This window comes from Pimephales promelas, chromosome 9, assembly GCF_988280905.1.
Source record: "Pimephales promelas chromosome 9, fPimPro1.hap1.1, whole genome shotgun sequence".
NCBI lineage: Eukaryota > Metazoa > Chordata > Actinopteri > Cypriniformes > Leuciscidae > Pimephales > Pimephales promelas.
The window spans coordinates 18,892,285-18,916,465 of record NC_142777.1 but is presented as its reverse complement, the minus strand read 5'-3'; the positions used below and the strand labels follow the sequence as shown (position 1 = coordinate 18,916,465).

The 24,181-nt window shown below is 37.1% G+C and overlaps 1 protein-coding gene across 1 annotated transcript in view; it reads right to left on the bottom strand.

Annotated features, from left to right (window-relative positions):
- klhl4 (kelch-like family member 4) overlaps positions 1-22,319 on the bottom strand; it is a 39,282-nt gene extending 16,963 nt beyond the window's left edge. Inside the window, exons 1-4 of the mRNA XM_039648591.2 lie at positions 21,803-22,319; positions 6,186-6,353; positions 3,222-3,358; positions 2,839-3,035 (exon numbers count right to left, since the gene is read on the bottom strand). Coding sequence (XP_039504525.2) covers positions 2,839-3,035; positions 3,222-3,358; positions 6,186-6,353; positions 21,803-22,221 — 921 coding nt within the window. The 5' untranslated portion in view covers positions 22,222-22,319. The remainder of the gene's footprint in view (positions 1-2,838; positions 3,036-3,221; positions 3,359-6,185; positions 6,354-21,802) is intronic.
- Positions 22,320-24,181: the final 1,862 nt, after the last annotated feature.

Here is a 24,181-nt window from a genome sequence, read left to right as displayed (position 1 = left end):
GCACATCATTATTAACTAGTCATTTAGTAATTGTAGTAATTTGCACATGAATTTGCACTAACAATGTAGTAATTAATCATGTATTAATGCATATTAGTGTACCTGTCATATTATCCGGAAGTTGAAATACAAGGCTTTGGCTCATTCTGGTAATTAACATTAATTAACACTGTTAGTTAAAAAATGAGTTATTATGGAATTAATCCACAATCACATATTTAATTAATGTATGAACTAATACATTAACCTTACTTAGTTAGTTCCTAATGTGGTAATCATTAATGAATAGCTTAGATAATCATTGGTTACACACTAATTCAGTATTATCTGTGGATTAGTCAAGCATGAATTAATGCTTATTAGTGCACCTGTATTGTAAAGTGTTACTGATATATTTCAGTCTGTAATTTACTCAAAATCTAGCCTTTAAATTCTTGATTGACAGTTCCAATAACCATTTAACTTTCTTTGTAGAGCTGCTTGGATATTCTGGGATACATTTCTGCTTTTTAGTAAGTCACCTTACTTTATCAGTAATTTCTGACATGAAAATACTATGTCTAGAATTGTACTGTGATAGTATACTGTGTCATTTTCTATGATAACAGAAATTGTAATTAAAAAAAACAGATGAATAAATATTATTATAATTTAGATAATTGGGTAAGCATTTTTAATTTTTTTTTAATCATTGTGGTGATTAGCTTTTCTTTTGACTTGGATTTTAGACCTTTTTCACTTTTAAATTCATTTAATTGAATTATATCACATTTTCTTTCAGCCAATGTAATAGTGGTACAAAATAAATAATTGATTTTGATATTAAGTTAAGTTTTTAGACAGATGCTGCTGTCCCGATAATTTTCGGATTCCCCCAACCTTCACAATGGTTGCATAGGTGCACAGGAACAATCCTTTATAAAACACATAAAACTTTAGTTTACAAAGACGTGAAACTCACCGAGTGGTCTGGGGTGTTCACTGATATGCTCACACAAAAATCGTATTCTGGCGGAAATGGAAATGGGGTTGTTTGTATTCTTTCTGTAGTCTTATGCAGTCGTGGTATCGTAGCCTACACTATAGGTAATCCATCCGTCTATTATTCAAGCTCTCAACGGAAGAATGTACGGTTGTGTGGCGTTCAGAAAAATAGGTCAACAGTTTTACAACGAATGGTAAAACACCTGTAGCCTACAGAATAACATACATTTATAACAACATTTCTTGCTCCAAGTTTTAGGGGTGCTGAGCTCCTTTTTAGGGGTGCTTCAGCACCCCTAAAAAGGGGCTAGCCTCGCCCATGCCTGTAGGAAAGTATCTTTTGCAGCGATTTTTATGTGAGAATATGGATTTAATATGGAGACGGATGGATTACCTATAGTGTAGGCTACGATACCATGACTGCATAAGACTACAGAAAGAATACAAACAACCCCATTTCCATTTCCGCCAGAATACGATTTTTGTGTGAGCATATCAGTGAACACCCAAGACCACTCGGTGAGTTTCACGTCTTTGTAAACTAAAGTTTTATGCGTTTTATGAAGGATTGTTCCTGTGCACCTATGCTACCATTGTGGAGGTGTGAGGGTGCACCCACAGATTCCAAAAATTCTCGGGACAGCAGTATTTGTCTAAAAAACAATCTTAACAATTCTATTTCATCAGAAACAATCTTAAAACAGGGCTTTAATTGTAAAATACTGAACTTGTCCTTTAACTATATTTCCCTTCACTGTATGTGGAAAAATTATTCCCCAGATGGTTGTTATCTCTAGCGAACCTTTAGTATGAGATATACCATATAGAGACATGCCACTTCCTCAATTCTTAATACAAATGTATAGGGAAAACCCGTAACACCAAAGATGGCGGTTTTATGCAAATGCCCCGCCCCTCCCGCTAGACAGCCAATCGTCTGCGTTTAACGGTCAAGCCGGGAAACATTTAAATACGTAACTGTTTGAAAAGGCGGTAGATTAGATATGCAGTGTATGTGTGCGTTGTGTAAATATCAGACATCCCAAGTCTCCCAGAAGTTCCGGGTGTCTCCCGCAGGTTGATGGAGGCTCGCTGATGCCCGCAAATTAGTTCAAATCTCTCGGAATCTAGAGCGAGTGAGCAAGAGCGTGCATTTCAAACTGTGCAGCGCGCACGCAACAAGGAGTCGGCGAAAACGGTGTTTTAAACCTTATTTTAATGCAAAGTCATCAAACTTTTCCAGCAATTTTTATTATATTTTACTGTTGTTTCTATTCATGCAGTTTTTATGTCTCGGTGACCAGTGGAAGTGCAGTTCTGACTCTCTGCCCATTCATTTAGATAGGAGCCTGGTCTTGTTAAGTCCAAAATAGCTGCCCGGAGGCGTTACCAAGATGGCGGCGAGTGGCATGACTTGCCTGAAAGGACTTTGGATATACATACTAAAAATCAATTATTCTGACAATCAACCTACATTTAAATGCATCTGTACATTACAAAATAAGTAAAAAACAACAGTGATATAAACCAGCAAATAGTAAAATAATGAAACCACATAATTTATTCATGACAGAGTGCATGCCGGGAACATTGCCAGCTTGTACTCTAGACATTATACTGGTTAATCTGTAAATATGCATGAGCTTACTGTAATGCAGACACAGATAATCATTGGGATTCTACAACCATCACAATCATTTAACTCCCATTCACTGTGTGGCGTTATTTAACTGTAATTCTACAGTGAAAATTACTGTAAAAGGTCAGCAACTAGCAGTCAGGACAAATGTTAGCACTATTTATAGGTAATGTATAATTTATCCTTGACAAGCAACTTTATATGCCAGGTCCTACCATAGTGTAGATATGAGCGACATTCAAAAGATCCATGCATCCCTGTGCATCAGCAAATGAACGGATCCCCAGGCAGTTGGATGGGTGCAGTTGTTTCATCAGAAAGTTGCAGCAGACCTGGATAACTTGTGAGAGCTGGAGGAGGCAAGCAGCAGCTAAAAGACTTTCAATTGTCTCCTCTTTTAGCTCCAGGACTCCTGTAAATTTAGAGAAAATGCTAAAATATGCAGCAAACCTTTCAAAATTATTCTAGGAATAAAATGCATGTTTAACTGGTGCAATGTTAAACAGTTAGTTTTTGTTTGTAAATGAGTGTTTGCCTACTGGCATCAATGAAAAAAAAAAATCGTAAAAAAGTCTGCAAGTGGAATGTAGATACTCACCAGTATAAGCAAAATGAACCAGTGCTTTCAGTGCCTCTGGATCAACACCCTCCATTTTAATTTCCTCTTGTTTTGCCTCCCTGACATCATTTGTGAACATGGCAGCGAAGTAGTCTGAAACTGCACTCAGGACGAGTCTGCAAATAATTTTGCAAGATGTTTATACATGTAACCACATCTCACGATGAACTCAAACAACTTCTCCCGAGTCGTCTTCGAAGAAAAATCCTCCCGTACAAAAAGATGTATCTCAGTGCTGTGTGAGCTGCTATTTTCACCAGGTTGTTTCATCCGGCTCTGGGATGATGTTGATTGAGCTCAGTGTCAAACTGGGACATGCAGTAGAGGTTTGACTACAGAGATTTTTCCAACAGAATAGCATCAAAAAACTCAGCAGTGGCCGAGAGACATAAACACTGTTTTAGAATCCTTAGAAAAGTTCAACACGATCTGTAGTTTGAAATGGAGCATGCAGCACAAGTTTTGACTCTTCTTGACGCTACTATTTGCATATCTGTCCTTAAAAGGAACAGTGAACACAAAATGAAATTGTATTTAATCTATGTTGTTGCAAACCCATGACTTTTTCCATCTTTCAAGCTTCAAAACGAATGCAGTACCATACAATGTCATTGTGTGAAATATTTCAAGGTTTCTGAGGCCATACTGTATCTTTGTGTAAGATACAGATTTAAAAAAAACAAACAAACAAAAAAAACAGTAACACTTTACAATACTGGTGCACTAATAAGCATTAATTCATGCTTAACTACTGCACAAATAATATTGAATTAATGTGTAACTAATGATTATCTAAGCTACTCATTAATGATTACCAAATTAGAAACTAATTAAGAGTCTGTAATGTTAATGTATTAGTTCATACATGAATTGTTATTAATTAAATATGTAATTGTGGATTAATTTCATAATAACTCATTTTTTAATAGTGTTAATTAATGTTAATTACCAGAATGAGTCAAATCCTTGTATTTCAACTTCCAGATAATATGACAGGTACACTAATATGCATTAATACATGATGAATTACTTCATTGTTAGTGCAAATTCATGTGCAAATGACTACAATTACTAAATGACTAGTTAATAATGATGTGCCCCAACAAGTAAAGTCATAATATAATGATACCTTTGCAAATGATTAATTAAAGCAGGCAATTGGAATTTGAAGTGCATAGCTTTGACCAATTGTGGTAATTAACACATTAATTTACACTATTAGTTAATAAAATAGTCATTAAGGAATTAATGCACAGTGACACATTGAATTGATAGCAATTCATGTATTACTTAATCTATTAATCATATAGACTTTTTATTATGCAGTAATCATTAATAAACGCTTTAGTTCTTCATGAGTTATACATTAACTCATGATTATCTGTGCATTAGTTAAGCATGAATTAATGTATATTAGTGCACCCGTATTGTAAAGTGTTACCAAAAAAAACATTATTCACTGAAAATATTAAACCCCCTGCACCCCAGAGCTCATTGACACGCTCATGAGAGAATGATATCCGTTACATGACAAATTGGTTCACAAAACCCGTCTGTACATTCCTGTAATTGGATTTATTTCAGTCCGTTCTCATCCCAAGGCGTCATCTAACTGATGCTTTTGACCATGTGTCAACATCCGACACACATGGAATGAGCCGTGCCTCCTAGTGGTCTAACCCTAACCCTACCCCAGACCTAAACCTACCCGCGTCATCTTCCTGACGCTAAAGGTTGCAATATGCGTCGGATTTAGGCACATGGTCAAAAATGTCAGTTAGATGACGCCCTAGGATGAGAATGCATTGTTTATTTTCAACGCATTCTCACCCCAAGGCGTCACCTTTGACCATGCTTCAATATTTGACGTTTTAGGCGCCCTTTAGCGTCACTTACATGACGCGACCCTACGGCGTCACCTAACTGACGCTAAAGGAAAGCGTCAGTTAGAGGACGCGGTTAGGTTTAGGTCTGGGGTAGGGGTAGGGTACACGCGATCCTAGGGCGTCATCTAACTGACGCTAAAGGGCGCCTAAAGCGTCAGATATTGAAGCATGGTCAAATGCTTCCGAAGGCGTCAGTTAGGTGATGCCTTGGGGGTGAGAATGGGCTGTTATTTTGATGGTCCACTTTTGGACATTCTAGTAACTATAAGTAACTTTGCAACTACATATCAACTAAGTCTTATTATAGTATTAATAGTTTGTAGTAGACTCACGTATTAAAAGGAACACAAAAATTAAAATGTAAAATTGATTTGTTTAACCCGCGTCATTCAAAAAAACATAAGCCTTTCATACATCTTCCACCAAAACTTCCACACATTAAAAAGTACAAAAGCTCAGTATACTTGTTTGATGGACAAGGACCAATGGGGCTTTCATTATGTTCTGAAGAAGAACGAAAAACTTTTGGGTACACATGTAACTTTTTACACATTGAGTAAATTATGACAGAATTGTCCTTTTTGAGTGAATTTTTTTTTTATTCTATTTCCTTACACAAAGACTTAAGGACATATGACTTCAGAAGACTATACTGTAGTACATGAATCATAATGAACAATTGTATGGTACTTGTGCGGCCTTCTTCAAACTTGAAAGCTCCAGTTCACATTTATTGCATTAAAAAAAAACCAGTACAGCTCTTTAATGTTTCTCCTTTTGTGTTGTGAAGAATAATGTCATATTTTTGGAGTCTGCTTAGGTAAACTATTAAAGTTAACTAAGAGTTAAAGCTTTACTGACAGAATTTAGTTGTTTTAAGTAGCAGTAATAGTTTGATTTTGTCTAAGAAAGATGAATGTAAATTCAATCTCTTTTCAATTGATTTTAAGAAGTATTGCAATGAATTTTAAGCAGTGCTCCCTTATGTCCAATTCATCTGTCTGGTTTTGCAGTGAAAGTAGGGCATTTGAAAGGCCTTGATTCGGTGGAGACTCACCTGTGTGCAGGGATCTTGTGATCTCCAGCTATCAAAAGTACATCACACAGCTGCTTGTGCTGAAGATAGGTCTCCATCTTTCGAAAGGTCTGTTCCGCATGGTTTGTGGCCTGGAAAAACTCATCTGAGCCGTTGGAGCTCATCCTAGATATACTGTTCAAAGCCAACCTGTGGGAAAGAGGAAGACCGGAGTTGAGCTGAGACCAAGCGATGTGCACTCCTGTCAGTTTGATATGGCTATTTGATCTACGCGGGTGACAGGAAAAACTTAACTAACACCTGCACAAGCTGCTGTGTCCACCTGTGACTTCATCTTTTATTTTCCCCTCAATTGACCCGTCAGTTCTGAGGTTCCACAGAGTTACGCTGACTGACAGGTCATGTTGGAAAAAATGTGTTTTTGGATTGCGGTAACGCATGAGTCACGGACATGTACATTTCAGTGTTTATAGAACACTCTTCCAACTCTAATAGCTGTTTAATTCGATCAAAGAGAAAAATGACATTTCTGTCATCATTTACTTAGGCCTACATCATAGCATTACAAACCTGTATGACTTGCTTTCTTTGGTCCAAAATGAATGTTTGTTTTTGACTTTCCTTTCTTGTGTTCCACAGAAAAGTAAAAAAAAAAAAAATCTTACAGGTTTGGAATGACATGAGGGAGATTAAACAATGACAGAAATGTTGTTTTGGAAATCTATCATTTGTGGTCATATTATTGAAATGTGTGAATGGCAAAGTATTATTTTGGACATGCATATTTATGGGTTATTTGACTCTTACGGCAGAGCTTCAGTTATTGAACCCATGACAGGTTTAAACAGGCAAGGTTTTTGAATATAAATTTGTAATATTACTTGGGAAAGCAGTTACCCAGCAAACAAATTTAGGTTCTGGGAACGTTAGTTTTTGGTTCCCAGAACGTTCCTAGAACTTTCCCTTAAGGTTAAGGGAACGTTCCCGGAACAATCTCCTTACGTTATAAAAATGGAACCTAAAAATAACCTACATGGAATGTTCTCCTATAACGTTCTTGTTTGGTTACCAAAAAATACCAAAATAACCTCATGGGACCATTCGGGAACGTTAAGGGAACGTTCTGTGTTTGCTTGAGCAAACTTAATAAGTATGTCATGAACAATATTGTGCCATTTTCCATCATTTTTCTCTGCAGCACACATGCTGTTAATGTCATAATGAAAGAAAAATATTCATAGCTTTTTCAAAAAATAATCGTGATGACTGATTTAGTCCCAAGGCATCATCTAACTGATGCTTTTGGCCATGCGTCAACATCCGAAGCACATGGCACCCTTTAGCGTCAATATGAGGTGCGCCTCCTGACCCTACCCCAGACCTAAACCTACCCGCATCATCTAACTGATGCTAAAAGTTTCCATGTGCGTCGTATTTAGACGCATGGTCAAACTCATCGGTTAGATGACGCTGAGAATGCGTTGTTTAGTCTTATATATATATTTGACTATTTGATGGCTTTTGGAAGACATAACAATACTCTTTTTTTCTTCCAATTGGACATTGGTGATTCTATGTATATCGTCCTTCACACTTGTCAGGGCTAAAATTGAAACCATTAGAGCTAAACTCTGTAAATAAGTGGATTGAAAGCCAGAGTTTTCCAGAGGGGGCAGATTACCATTTGCACAAACTTTACTGTTTTTATTTATTCTTTTGATGCACAGGACTTTGCGGGGATCTGGTCTCTTCATAAAGCCACGATAATGTAAATTCTGAGCTGCTCTCCCCGCAGACCGGTAGATTACAAGCCATTGTGCTGCATCTGAATAATCCCTCTGACTCACAGCAAACAATCTAAAGCCTTTATTTTGCTGTCCTTCACGGAATAAATCCGTGGCTGACATTTAACCAGTCCAAAACACAGTTCAAAAAAGTCTAGATGCCGTAGGGACGCACAGTATACGCATTTTGATTACTTTTCTGTAATTGTATGCCATAAAAAAAGGCATTTTCAAAAACTCTACAATTGTGGAGTTTGCTTTGTATGACTGGTTATTAACCGCAGTCAACCAAGATTTGCATTACAAAAACAAAGCACTCATTATGATATTTTTAATAACTTCACGTCCTTTTGTCCATTTCCAGTTGCAAAACCATAAAGTTGGGAATGAATATTAAGCACCTGATAAAACGTTATGATCTCGTAAAAGTTTTAATTACAAAGTAAATCCCAGTGAAAACTGCGGTCACTGGATCAATGGTTTAGTGAACTGTGACTCCGTCCTTGGAGGCATAAAGCACGAAGCAGAATTTCACCCTTGTGTCCTCGACTTTGAAGGCAGACATGCTCCGTCATATGAGCTAGTTTTTGAACATACTGCCATATAAATCACAGTAATTCTAGATATACGCTTCAATTCTCACTTTATAGCAGAATACCTGTGATAAGTAGTCAGTTGGCCCATTTAAAAAGATGGAGCTGGCTTGACATAAGGTGGCTCGATGAGCAAGGGGACTCTCATACGGAATACATTATCTTTATCTCTCTGGTCAGCTGTCAGGGGTAGGTGATCGCACTGATATTTACAAGCGGAGGGGGGTTGACTTCTAAACATTAAAAATTGTCCTGGGGTTGCTCTGATCTAATGCAACATGCAAAGCCAGACTCATGCTGTCTGGCTGACGGATCATATCAAATAGCCTATTTTTCACATATACTTAGGCATCCAAAAAAAAATGTGTTTGCTTAAAATATTGTACGTTTGCATAATTCCCTTTTATAATGTTTTGAGATACTTGTACCTTAGTTGAACAGAACATGGGAGAAACAGTTTAAGTGTTCAGATAACACAGTCTCATCCCAAAAAGTCATATAACTGACGTCTTGGGACGTCTTTTGACCATACGTCAATGTTCGCCTTTTTAGGGCCCCCTTAAATGTCAGTAGATGGCGATCCCGGGCCGTCATACAACTGACGCTTTACCTTTAATGTCAGTTAGGTGACGGGTTAGGTTTAGGTCTGGGGTAGAGTTAGGATCCCATAACCTCATCTACCGACGTTTAAGGGGGCCCTAAAAAGGCGAATATTGACGTATGGTCAAAAGACGTCCCAAAACGTCAGTTATATGACGTCTTGGGATGAGACCGGGTTGGTTCAGATGGCTTTAAAGCCAGTAGCTGCTGATGTTGCATAAGGCAATCAAGTGTTAAAGAAGACATTAAATGTACATCACATTCTTTGTATGTATTCTTTGCATCATATCATCACGTTTGCAGCTGCACGACATTCAAACTTAAATAATAGTGTGTTTATATTGTGTAGACAGTAAAGGCTACCAGTCCCAGACTCCTTCTGGTCATTATAGGGTTGTTTTTTATGTTAAATAGATGGGTAATTTATCTCCATGACATTATAACTACATTTTGGCACAGAGCTGGGTGCACTGAATAAGAAATAAGCCAACATAAGAGGGGCTGTAAAAACCTAGATGCATTACTTTTGCTCAAAGGAATGCTGAGAGGACTTTTATGTCTACCAATATCGGAGAACCAAATTGCTTCTGTATCACTTTCTGGAAGGTTGTAAATTTACTGAAAATGTTTTCTTTCTGCTTGTGAAATTGGCTTTTTATATAAAGGGTCTTTAAGAGCCACAGTGCATCTGAAAAATGATGTATAGCAAACAAAACCACATTTTTGTAACCCCTAAATAATATGGGAGTTTCATATTATATGTATTAATCTCACATTGGAATTGCTTTTGAAATGTTTAACGTTTAAAATTCAATGTTTTTTTTTTTTTTGTGCTAATAATACACTTGTCTTCGAGTACTATACTTGCTGTAAAATTGAAATCATTTTGCCTTATAAAGAGGAAGAATGAAAAGCTCAGTAGTTTAACCGCTATTTGATATGTTGCATACTATGTATTCAGAGAGCATTTATGAGAATCTATTGTGGTGTATTACATAACCCATCATATCTCCATATCAGTACAGCATTTGAGCAGTTATTGAACTTGAACTGCATCACTCTATTCAACCAGATCAATAACAAGTGGGAAGTTGTTACAGTTACCTGAGCGTTTCTTGACAAGTGCCTGCCAACAGGCTCTTCAAACGCTATTTCAAGAGCATAACACAGAGTGGAGAACTACAAAGTGCTTAACCAGATTTTACATCATCCTTCTCTCAAAAACAGATCCTTATCATCAGTAGTATCATGCTTTGAATATGTTATTCTTTAAAAACTGCTATTTGTTAAAGTGCAAAAGCTCTGAATATCTGATAAGTGTTTTTCACAATTTTAGTGGTGCAGCTCAGAGTCGTTGTCAATCAAATGAGAATTTTGCTAGGAGGTAGTTTTGAAGGATTTTTCAAGGATCTTATAATGATATATATGTGTCAGCATCTCTGCCCACGTGTGTTCTCTGCACATATATTCGGTTGACCTTTCAAGAAATACTACAAGTGGTTGCAAACATACTGAAGCAGCCCTAAGCGATTTTAAGAGGCAGGATCTTATTCCTCATAGAACAGCATGTCAGCGTCTCTTTCCTGGTTTCTGAAGCGTGCTTTGTTATTCAGTGATGCACAGTGCAAACATTATGTTGAAGCTGCACAACGGTGCTTTCCTGCTTATAAAATAATAACTGAACCAGTTCTGTGTGTCTGTGGGGTTTTCATCCATATTGCAGTTTGCCTCTCTTTTCCAAAATGTCATTGAACAAAGATGTCTCATTGTTAATGTAAACAACATATTATAATTCAGATTCTGAATCTTCTCTTCGTGTTCAATCCTTAAACGCATATCTGGTCTTTAGTGACCTGGGGCGTCGTTCACTACCCTCTTCCTCATTTATATTTTCAACCTTCTTAGTATTCCCCAATCAATTCATTCTAATCAATATAACAAGAAAAAGAAAATGATAAAAGAACACTTGTTTTCTGACAGATTTTCTTTCTTTTTTTTTTTTTTTTGGTAAAATTTGTATAGGGTCTCGAACAACCCGAAGTGTGTAACACTGTAAGTATATTTTTCTGCACAACAGGAATTGAATCTTCGATGATTGATTAAGTGCAATTCACCTTTATCCCACAATGTGGCAATGTCTGAAACACAATGATGAAGATACGATTCACTCATTGTTACTGCAGGCAGAAAACAAAAGAATAGGAAGTATCATCAGCAAAACTTGAAATGGCTCAGTGATTTACTGGAGGGTAAGTTCTAAACACAATCAAATATTAGTGTCACTGTCATTTGTTGGTGGATCTGACAAGGAAGCTGCCAGCGAAAATGATAGTTTTGAGAATATGTTTAAGATGGTGAATATGAACCAGTTGCTGAATGTAGGCCTACTGGGAAATTAGGTCTGACGAGGACAGTGATGATTGCATCTGCTCAAATCCTTCCAAGCTCCTAAAGGTAACAAAATGTATTTAGCTTAATCTTTTGTAATATTTCTGTATAACATTATAACACAGTCTCATCCCAAGAAGTCATATAACTGACGTCTTGGGATGTCTTTTGACCATACGTCAACATCCGCCTTTTTAGGGTACCCTTAAACGTTGGTTAAATGACGATCCGGGGGCGTCATACAACTGACGCTTTACCTTTAACGTCAGTTAGGTGACGGGTTAGGTTTAGGTCTGGGGTAGGGTTAGGATCCGATAACGTCATCTAACCGACGTACCCTAAAAAGGCGGATGTTGGCGTATGGTCAAAAGACGCACGACGTCAGTTATATGACGTCTTGGGATGAGACTGCGCTGTACATTAATATCAGGAGAGTTTTATATTATCGCGAAAGGTAGAGATCCATCCATGTTAGATATAGATCCAGGTCGCTATAGACCCAAATATGTAATAGTGATTAGCGAAACATTTATGCATTTGAGGATTAAAATACTACAAGTACAAACAGTGCCATCGGATGCTGAGACAAAGTACTGAGTAGGCCTATGTTCAAAAAGTCTTGCGAATACATTGTTCAAAAAATACCAGGCCAATGTTTGCAAGGTGTTTTATTTTCTGCCTTGCATATCTTTTAAAACACCTGGCATATCTATAATTCTTCAGTTCATAGAATACTAATAATATGTCGGTTGTGTCTAACAGACAATTCCATAACAGTAAACTACGAAAGATGAATTAACCTCACTTCTAAAAGAGGATTACAGCTATCTGTGCTCGCTCAAAGCAGTGCGTAGAAATCATCTTTATCACCTAGACAGCTTAACTGGGGCGTTATTCCTCTAGCATTTTCACCCACTGTCCTTTAAGTCTGGTGTAGTGAGTACATGGGGGCTCAACCTCATTTTTAAGATGGATCTGTTTTCATATAATCCCCAGAATTTGTGCTAAAGGAACTATTTTCTTTTGGCTCAATTGCTCAATTCCAGCATTCAAAGAACATGACTGTTTAAGAGATAAATATCCAGCCATCAGCATTCAGAAAGAGTTTTGTCCAAATCATTTGCCAGAATGGGCATAAATAAACGGATTGCGTATGAGTAAAATATTGCCTTAAACAATACAATTGGGATTTTCCAGCTTACAAGCTTTTGCAAACACAGATGACACAGAGCTGAGCTATTGCTGTAAAAGTGCATGAGTTTAGATTAAGCATTTCAAACTCATAAACCAACACTGTCTCATCCCAAGACGTCATTTAACTGACGCTTTTGACCATACCTCAACATCCGCCATTTTAGGGTACCCTTTAACGTCAGTTAGATGACGATCCCGGGCCGTCATACAACTGACGCTTTACCTTTAACGTCAGTAGGTGCAGGGGTAGGTTTAGGTCTGGGGTAGGGTTAGGATCCAATAACGTCATCTAACCGACGTTTAAGGGTACCCTAAAAAGGCGGATGTTGACGTATGGTCAAAAGACGACCCAAGACGTCAGTTATATGACGTCTTGGGATGAGACTGCGCTGTAAACAACACTGGTCCAGAAGCACTGCCTATTTCAGTTTTTTAACACTACATAAACGTTGGAATAAAATACAACCAACAGAACATATGCAACTGAATCAAAAAGTGAAACACACATCTTTAAATGTTTTCTTTACATTTGAAATAAAGAAACCGTTTACAAACTAAAACAGGAAGTGGTTGGAAGGTGTTGTTTACATCTTGCAAAATGGTCCATATCTATTTTGCATAAAGGCTCATTCTGACAGAAACTGAGTCTCGTTTCGCAGACTTTCACTGACGGAGTCTAGGCTATACAGATAGTCAGGTTCCATTCTCCATTAATTTTCTCCATTGGGGAATTGATTTTTAATGATAACTTTTAATGATTTTTAATGAAACCTTTAAAGACAGCTTACTTTGTGCACTACAAGGTTATTAATTGATAGTATTTGCTTCTGTTGAAGCCGCCAGCACATTATTTCAAATTAGTTTAACAGCAGAATTTGTGGTGAAAAAAAATACAAAAGAATTTTAGAGAAAATTAAAAAGAAACAACTGAACAGATAATTATGTCAATCAGAAAGTCAAAAACACAAAAGAGCTTTTTTGGGTTCCACTCCCATGAAGCACTGCGAATGATGTGTTGAAAAACTAGTTGGTGTTGAAAGGGAAGTGGGTCTCCCTCAGCGCAGTCCCGTCCCAAGATGTCATATAACTGACGTCTTGGGACGTCTTTTGACCATACGTCAACATCCGCCGTTTTAGGGTACCCTTAAACGTCGGTTAGATGACGTTATCAGATCCTAACCCTACCCCAGACCTGAACCTACCCCTAAACATACCCCGTCACCTAACTGACATTAAAGGTAAAGCGTCAGTTGTATGACGTCCCAGGATCGCCATGTAACTGACGTTAAAGGGTACCCTAAAACGGCAGATGTTGACTTATGGTCAAAAACGTCTTGGGATGAGACTGTGTTATCTCCCTACACTCTCAAAATGTTTAACATTTCAATATATGCATATCTTGCAATGAAATCAATATATTAAATGAATACTGTATATATAATCAGCCTTATAATAAGTGGGATAATTATTGCAAAATGTCCCCTTGAAAGTGATACCTGACAGGGTTAATTTTTGCTATAATGAGACAGCAACATAGTGTCGGCCCAGATCCGGCCCATATCTGGTACATGTGGATTCCACACATACCAGATGTGGACCGGATCTGGGCAGGCACTATGTTGCTCTCTGAGTTCCCTTTATTTCCCCTACCTATAAGTTAGGTGCCTAAAACAATAACAGAAATATCATAAGGGGCATAAAGAGTGAATGGGTTCTTCTAATTGTGTTGTAATGATGTAACAAGCTTATCCATATTAGTTGTTATAAACCATCCAAACCTCGTTGACAAGGAAAGTCATGTAAGCCAATAGAACAGTAGCAGCCCTTTGTGACTGTGAATAACTGTGACATAAAATTGCTGCTGCTGTTGCAATCAAAATAAGTTATTGCCTCAAAATGCCTATACAGTATATGAATTCCACTTGTCAAAAAGTCAAGTCCTTTCGGCATACTTTCAATCCTGACTGAATAGATCAAAGGTGTGGCTGGTTCCTTTCCTAAAGTTAAGGCCTATATGCTGAAGGGAGAGTATTTTACATTAGACAATAAAGCTTTATACATTTAATAATCCACACTCTGTGAACAACTTCCATGAATGCATTATTAATGAGACGACAACAAAAAACATTATGAGTAGCTATAAAGGTCACATAGTCAAGGCCTTTAATTAGATTGTATTGCATATAAACAGACCTCTTGAAGAAACAGCCGAGGAACAATTACCAAGTGTATCATTATGTCTTAATATTCAGTGCTATAACAGTCGCCATGTGGTAGTTAATCCACGGTGGAATGCATTAAAGGCATTTTATTTTGATTCATTGTTTTATTTTAGGCCCTTTTGTAAAGATAAAATGAGTTATTCATAAAAACACAATACCCCCAGACGTGTTTGTATTTTTTTTTTTCAGGGTTGTTCTTTTGTCTTTCGAGAGCTGCACTTTAAAACAAAGATAAAGTCACTGAGGATACTTTTAAACGTAACCAATCACAGCCCTTCAGAAGCCAAACAGGTGTGAAGATGAAAGCATGTTTTTTCAAAGTGATATAGAACCTCCGGGTCAGACCTCTTCTTATCATCATAAGTGTTGCACTTATTTTTTCTTCTTTTTTATCTTCAGACTATATTGCCCCTTCAGTGTGCAGTGTCTCAGAGTCAGCACAACTGCTAACAAACTGCAAGTTAAACAGTGCTTACTCGAGGGTTATAAAAAGCTGTGCAGAAAATGTTAGAATTCCACTTAGGTGAAGATCAGCACCCAGGAACGTCTTATGACATTTGGGGTTCTCTGACAGAGGGGCTTTCCTGCACTCTGTACATTATTTAAAGAAGTATTTATATAGGCTTGTTAAATGAATTTGTTATGTTGTTAAAAAATCTCTCCCCCATCATATTCGGTAAGAAAAATTAAGCCAGATGTTTGCTAAGTATGCATTTTTTTTTTCTATCCTATTCTCAACAAATGCAAATTATGAACATCTACAAATTATGCTGAGGCTAATAGACATGTTGAAAAGCTGAATGATAATTTGATTGAATGTGGAACACTCAGCAGTGTTAGGATAATTTATTGCCCTGCTTTAATGTATTGACTTAAAATGACAAGAAGTCCTGAATTATCAATAATTATGCTAATAGCTGTATTTTGAAGGACAAAATACATTCTTAGGAAGTGAGTGTTAGTATGTGGCACTTTTACACATATAGTGTGTTTTTAACATACTATAGCCTACAAATATTTGCATTGAATATTATAGTGACGCCTATATATTAGACAAACTGTAAGACAGATGGTGTTTTGTTTAGATATTTAATGTAAATGTGAATTTTGAAAGTAATTATAAAGGCTATTGAGCTTTGCACCCAATAACAGTCTGCTGCCGTCTCAATCTACCCTTTGAAAAGAACAATTTTTCTCAATGTTTTCTTTTTTTCCTGCTGCCCTTTATTAAAAATGTTAAATAAGCCCTTATGAAGTTTAGATATTCCCAAGGCTGCTGTGTGATGCTTTCTTTTGAACACATAAAAACTTAATTCACTGATTAATCAATAAAAAGCCCCCTCAAAATCAAGCTTCAAGGCAAGCTTCAAGTCTTAATTATAAAGATTGTAAAACAAGGTTTTGCAAAGCCAATTTTAATGCAATGGGTTTGTTAGAAATAGTGTTCAATAGTTATTTGACTTTCTGTTTGAGCTTCAGTGTTGTTGTTTTTATATATATATATATATATATATATATATATATATATACTTTAAACAAACTAGCATTGCTGTGCAAATATTTAATGCACAACACATTTATGCCCCACCCCTCCAACACTACATTTATATTCCTCTACCTGGACAATGTCTCTTGACCTGTCAATGTTTTATGGACCTACCATAAATCTCTCCCTGAAATGAAGCTCTACTCATCCTAGGACAAGATGGTGTCATTATTTTCCAAGGCAATTGAGAGGAAATTGAGATATCATTCAACGTAACAGCTGCTGACTCAAGTCTCTGCTGTTTCCTTATTAAAGGGTCAGGGCTAGAATTCCTCTTATAGACAGCATTTCATCAAAAGAAAGGGGTGGTCTTTTTTTTTTTACAAGGACTGTTCAACTACCAATATCTTGCCACTGTGGGCACTAGCTTGCTTAGTGGGGACACTTAATATTCAACAATAATATTGATCTCACTGTAGCCTAAAGATGATGTCGTATGAGAACTGGGGTGCGTTTCCCGAAAGCATCGAAAGCATACTTGTTCCATCTTCTAGAGAGAACTAAGGTTACATATGTAACCGAGTACGTTTTCTTGTCTGTCGTAATATATATGGTCATCTGCTATACAGACAATTAGCGGTTTAAAAAAAAAAAAAAAACATTGATCCAAAGACGATTCTCCACTGTGATTTCATGAGAATGCTTGAAAAGAACTATTAATGTGTGCATAACAGTGCACTCTAAAAAATGCTGGGTTGTTTTAACCCAATTTTGGGTCAAAAATGGACAAAGCCGAAATGTTGGGTTAAAAATGTAATGTAAAAATTTAACCCAACGGCTGGGTTAGTCCATATTTGACCCAAAGTTGGGTTAAAACAACCCAGCATTTTTTAGAGTGTGTTGTAGTTAAACACCCATAACCCTTTGCAAGGCAGCATGCTGTCCGCTAGTTAAATTATTGAAGAAATTGTAACACAGATCACTGACAGGACACTAAGCCCTTTACGCCTGCAGGGATATGTAGGACACCAAACAATTTTCTCCGTTTTTTGAAAAGATCAGAAACAGATTATTATTATTCGAAATGAGTGTCTGAAGTAAAAGACCATCTATGTTTGTAACTAGAGATTCTATTAAGTAAGATATTGTATTTGATGTTAAATTTAATGAAAAAGACACAAAATAAATGTTATTCATAGAGCCATTTAGGTTACTACAAATACTTAGTGCAGCTTGGGATACCAGTCTGCTCTTTACTAACATTATTTGGTTCAGTTCATAATTACAAAATCACCATGACCACTACAATTTCAGTATGTGTCATAAGCCTCTTCATCTCGCTTTCTGTTTGAACAAATAATACTAAAACAGATAGATATTTCATTAAACCCTCTGAATTATTTATGCTGAGCAGGTCAGCAGCCTCGATATTACAGAAGATCGAAAGAAACATTCTAAACATAGTATTCAGCAGTTTTCATCAATTCCCATAGTGATATGGCTTCCAGGCTGAATCCAGATTAATTTATTTCCTAAAATATTTTATTCATTACTGCCTTGGCTGCCTCGCAAGATTTTGAAGTTCCACCAGTTTGACGTTTTACTGGTAATGAAATCTATGAGTGTTGTTTCAGATTAATTTCTCTTACATTTTATATAGCTTGCATTATTAGGCATGACATGTTTGACACTTATTAAGTCTGAATTTATTTAAAAGTTAACATAATTGTGCATTTGTTTTGAGACTTTGAATGTCAATAACTCTTACTTAGCCGTATCACCATTTTATTAGCATTGCAAATGGAGAGAGGACAGCAAACGGAAGTGGGAATGGAAACCTAAGCCTAACCGTTACACCGTGTCAAAGATATGGAACATTTCTCTGTTTAAATGAGTTTTATAACAACCTATGAGACCAAATAATAAATAATGACTGCTAATAATTTTATTTTTACATACCTATTCTCTTGTTCTGATTTATGACTGCGCTCTATCAATGCTTTACCACCTCCTGTTCAGTTAGCTCTCCCCTACTGATGATTGTCTCACAGGAAAATAAAATGCTTAAATAACGAATAGTCATTATTTTGCCTTTTGGGTAAAAACGTACAATTGGGAACTAGGTCTGATCTCACTATTAACTCGCACACAGAGATGCACAACAAAATCCCAAGTCTGGAAGCACATTAAAGGCCTCATTTCCATCACGTTGTGCCTGTAGGGCAAATTTATGCTTTATTTACGCATACTAAATGAAAAGTGATAAAAGAACTGGGAAGAAAAACACAGAATAACAAACATATGTAACAGCAGATGTATCATTGTATACCTAGAGGCTCTGAGGTATTATTTAAAGCACACGAAGGGGAAGTCTTAAGAGATCAAATTTCTTTTGTTTTATCTAATTCTCTGATTAAATATTCATAACACAATGTATAGCCTCACTGTGGTGCTCATGAAAACATAGCAGGTTTTCAGGGGTTAATAGTTTTCTAGTGTATAAGATTACATTTGCAATTTGTTTTAATGTTGCAGCTAATGTCATTTCAGTCTGAAAATAGGTCTTTTCTATGGTAGATGAAGAATGAAGTCATGGTACTTAAGTTCACAAGACCATATCAATCAGTGCAGAGGACTATAACACAAAGAAAGCTTTCAGACTAGCAAAGTAATTAACATGAGCTTTTAAAGGGTCAAAACTTGATGTTTGAGAGTTCATGTCTTGCATAGAGAAGCAATGCGGATAAGACTGACGTGAAGATGGCTCAATATCTTGCGGGGTTTACCCATTTTATTTATTGTATTTGACCCAAATTGATTCTATTACCATACTGTTTAAAGATAAAAGGCCGAAACCACACTAAAATATTGATAGAATCGTAATATCCACGAAAGATGTGTCTATAGCAGAGCTTCAGCGGGTACCAACCCATGGCCATCTACTTAAATTTACATTTATGCATTTGGCAGACGCTTTTATCCAAAGCGTCTTATTGCATTGCAAGCTACACATTTGCATTCTCATCAGTTCTCTGGGATTCGAACCCATGACCTTAACGTTGCAAGCGCCAATGCTCTACTATGTGAGCTACAGGAAAGACTACAGTACTGCACTGTAAAAAATATTGTTGGTTTAACTAAAAAAGTAAGTAACCTGGTTGCCTTAAAATTTTAAGTTCATTGAACTGAAAAAAGTGAGTTAATACAATGAAGGAGAATGATTTAACCATCAGAAACTCAAAATTATATGTTATCTGAACTAAATAAATTATTTAAGTTGATTTGACAAAAGAAAAAATGTTGTGATTACCACACTGTAAAAAAATATTGTTGATTTAACTTAAAAAAGCAAGTAACCCTGGTTGCCTTAAAATTTTAAGTTGATTGAACTGGGAAAAGTGAGTTAATACAATGAAGGAGATTAATTTCATTATCAGAAACTCAAAATAATAAGTTATCTCAACTAAATAAATTATTATAAAGTTGATTTGACAAAAGAAAATATGTTGTAATTACAAATCTTGAAAATATTTTTTTTACAGTGTATACGTTTTTTAAAATGGAAGAAAAATAAGTGTATTTTTATGCTATCTCACGACCAATTCGTACGAATTCGACGAATGATTAAAAAGTGGCTAATTCATACGACCTCATTCGTACGAATTCGTACGATTTTTCTAAACCCACGTGATGGGTAGGTTTAGGGGCGGGATAAGGGGTAAGTCATTCGTACGAATTCATACGAATTGGCCAATTCGTAAAATATGTACGATTTAGCAAAATTGTACTAATTCCTACAAGTGAGGTCGTATAATTGTTAAGAATTAGCCACTTTTTAATCATTCGTCAAATTCGTATGATTTGGTCGTGAGATCGGGTTGTGTATTTAATGCCCTCTGGCCCATGTAAGGAGCATGTGTTTTTGAATTTGTTATGTGTTTGAATCTGTTATTGTTTCCCAATAATGTAATGCATTTATATGTTCATTAGGGTGCATTTCACAGCTTATACATATCTTATTAATTATGTTTAATCAATCAGCACATCATGATATTGATTACATTTGATTCACTTGGCACACTATAATAAACAAGTACAAGTATTCTTAACCAAGATTCAAAATTAATGTAAATATTGTCACAAACACTTGATGAACGGTTATAGTTTATGTACTTATACATAAATTAGGACTGCAAAGCAGTATAAAAGCATAAAAGACTACAACTGTTGATCGGGTGTAGAATCTTATGTACTGTACTTTGTTGAAACATTTCTTAAGAAAAGAGTGTGTTTTGATTTTTATCTCTCATGACATCATCTTTTGTGGGTCAGTCTCTCCACTTCCTTATCTGAGAAAATGTTTACTTCAATGACATTATACTAGACAGAGCTACTTGGTGGTGGGAAAAAAACAACAGGCTCTTTCTCTTTGAAACATCCAGCACTTAATATGTGAATTGAAACTTATCTGTGGAAGTAGGTAGGCCTTTATAATCTCATAAATTTTGATCGATCGGCGCAAGAAAATTAAATGTTCTTTTTCTCTGAACTGCACTGATGTGTAAATATCATCCCCACTATAGATAATTTATCCGGTTGCCCTTCCCAGATTTATTGCCCTTGCGCCAATGGGCTCTGATGTAATGGTATACTCTCTGTAACATTTATAAGGCAGAGGATGCATGCATTAACAAGCCGTGAAACATTCCAGCTTCAGGTTATGAAAATGCAGGCTGCTAAAATGAAGAGCGAACCACCTCACGGCTTACAGAACGTGTTATACTGCCAGCTAAATCCAGACGCCTCTATGTTTTCCTCTGTGTTTTGTGAGATGTCTGCTTGATGAATAATTTATCCATGGATATTTCAGAGCTGTGTTTCTACAACCCGCATGCCATGTGATTGAACTATTCCCAGGTGAGCTGTGGTGGCAGCTGCAATGGTGGAGTTGATTGAAAAATGATATTCTCTGAAGACCAAACCAACGTGTAAGCGGCGGCCCTAAGCACTGGAAACACGGCGAATGAAAATAAAACAAAGTGTCATTTCTGAGAGAATATCACTAGCGTAATGAGCTCAAATAAAGTGACAGTTAAATACTGTACTTGCTCTCAATCCCGACGCTCCCTGGGGCTTACCGTAAATCCACTTCGTGCCAAAATAACACCTCACTCATCTCTCAGCACCGTACTGTCTGTTTTCATTACTCCATGAAGGGCAAAAATGGGATTTTCATCCACAAACGGCATGTATTTTATGCCTACAGGCAAAACTTAGCCGCTTGAATGTGTTAGCTGACAACAGCAGGCACCTCTTCACACACTGTTCTATTTCTGCACTGAGCTTCTTTTTTTTTATTTATTTTTTTTACCTGGCTGTGGCTTCTTCTTCAGAGGGATCCTCCGGATTGCTCTTCGCATCCTCATGGCTGCTCTTCGCCTCCTCTTTCCTGGCACTGCAAGGTGAGTTGCTCTTGGGAAGCTCCTCGCTAGCTTGGAGGTGCTGTATGATGTTTTGCTGGTGCCATGATTCATTGCCCGGCCTGACATAAACAGGCGTGGGTCCAGGGTTCGGAGCCAGAATGCTGTGCACAGGGCTGTTGCTCTTGCGAAGTCCCCCTCTGTCCCGAGAGTGACTCTTCAGCCGGACCGGTGTTCCCCGGTGGTCGAAACCTTCCTGTTGGATATAGCCCCCATTCCCAGCTGAGGTTTGAGTGCTGTGGCTGAACCAGCGCCAGCGGAGCCTGAGGATCTGCTTCACGTCAAACTCCTTTTTTCCAGACACAGACATCCTATTCGCCCTCAATCGCACTGGCACATGGAATCCGAGGAATAACGAAGCAGAACGTCTGAGTCTCGGCTTCAGAGGCTTTACCTCTTTTGTCTTTGTTTCAGGTTCTGGCCAAAAAAGAGACGATGTCTGCCGCTTCTGCCTTGTGTCTTGTTTCCCCTCTTCTCCAACTCTGTCTTCTCCTTGTCCTTACTTATAGCACACACATGATATCCTCTGCCTGTTCCACCCTCCTCCCTTCCCTTTGTCGTTCTGTGTCTCTCTGCACATACGACACACACAAAAACACACAAAAAATGAGGAACGGTCACAGCACAGCAGCCTGATCTGATTCCAGCAGCAAAAAAATGAACAGCTCTTACCCAAGAAGGTGAGGTGCCAAACAGACAGGACGCAGAGGTCAAACCTTAGTGGGGGAAATCTTGTAGCACAGGAAGGAACGCCAAAACCAGCACCATCTCCTTCCACGAGCAGCATCATCTGCGCTCGCACTCACACTCTGCCTCTTTCTTTTATGTGTGCACACATGCTCTTTCCCTCGCTCCAGCTCTCTCTCGCTCACGCATGCACATAGACATGTCTTCTCACACAGCACCCCCCCCCCTCCCTCCCCATCTGATGGGATCCCGAGGGAGACGAGTCTTAGCCTCTCAACGAAGGAGGAAACCATGCAGAAATATTATCTCAATATAAACACCAAAGTGTATCACTGTTTTGACTTCTTCATTGCAGCACCAGTCTGTGTTTCATCTCTAATAAATTTTCAGGAAACGTCTACAGTATTTGACTGTGTACTATGCTGATGAATCGCAATAAGAATGCTGTATTAAGAAACCTATACATACATCTTTCAAGCAGTATCTTAAACAGTCTGTATGAACGGTGTATTTGTTTTAATATGATTATATGATTATTTATTTCTGATTCTGAACTTATTTTACTTTTTAAATACAACACGCAACCTAAAAAAAGACAAAAATAAAATTCTGCATGTGTATTTTTTTAAAATACATTAAAAAAAAATATCACAATGCTAATATTTCCTGATGTTTGCACACATGGATGTGATAGCATTAATTCATTTTCTGTAGCTGAGGTTTTTTATCCTTTCCTATGATAAAGGTGGATCTAAATGCACTGCAGTGTGCGTCATATTGTTCATTGCATCTATTTGTATCCAAAGATTTGCTGGTCTCATACTGCAGATACAGTCAATGATTTATTCATGTGCAGTGCCTTCAGTTCATGGTTCTTTTGTTATGCTCAAAATATGGATACCATTGTCCTTTTTGGTATCCATTATGGTGAAGAGGTTCCCTTTGCTTCATTCCTTAGTGTGATGGAGGTGCATTGAGCCTCAGACAAATTTGCAAATCAAAACATAAAAAAAAAAAAAAAAAAATCAAAGAAATCAAGAGTGATAGATATTGTTTTAAGGTGAAACGCATCACATCATCAATGAAGTACCAGTACCAAGTTTTCTTCTATTTTTCTCTGGTCTGCGTCAGATTTTATTACTAGATATGGTTTTGTTGGTAACACATTAAGATAATGTCGGCCCAGATTCAGCCCACATTTGGTATGTGTGGAATCCACGTGTACCAGATGTGGGACGGATCTGGCCAAACACGATGTTGCTGCCTGGGATTAGTTAATGCATTAACTAATGATTAGTTAATGCATTAACTAACCCCAACTAATGAGTAATGCATTTGTTAAATCTTTGTTTAATAAAAGTACAACTGTCCATTGTTAGTTTATGTTAGGTCAGGTTCTTTATCTAAATTTTAATTTGAACGATGTGTTAATAAATGTTGAATTAGCTATTTGATTTTTCATTGTAAATTCATGTTATCTGAAGTTGACTAGAGTTTACAAATAGTTTAAATCTTATTGTTTCAGAGCTTTGTTCTGCAGTTGATAGCCTCTATAACTGTAATTATCTCAGTAACAAGGGTGA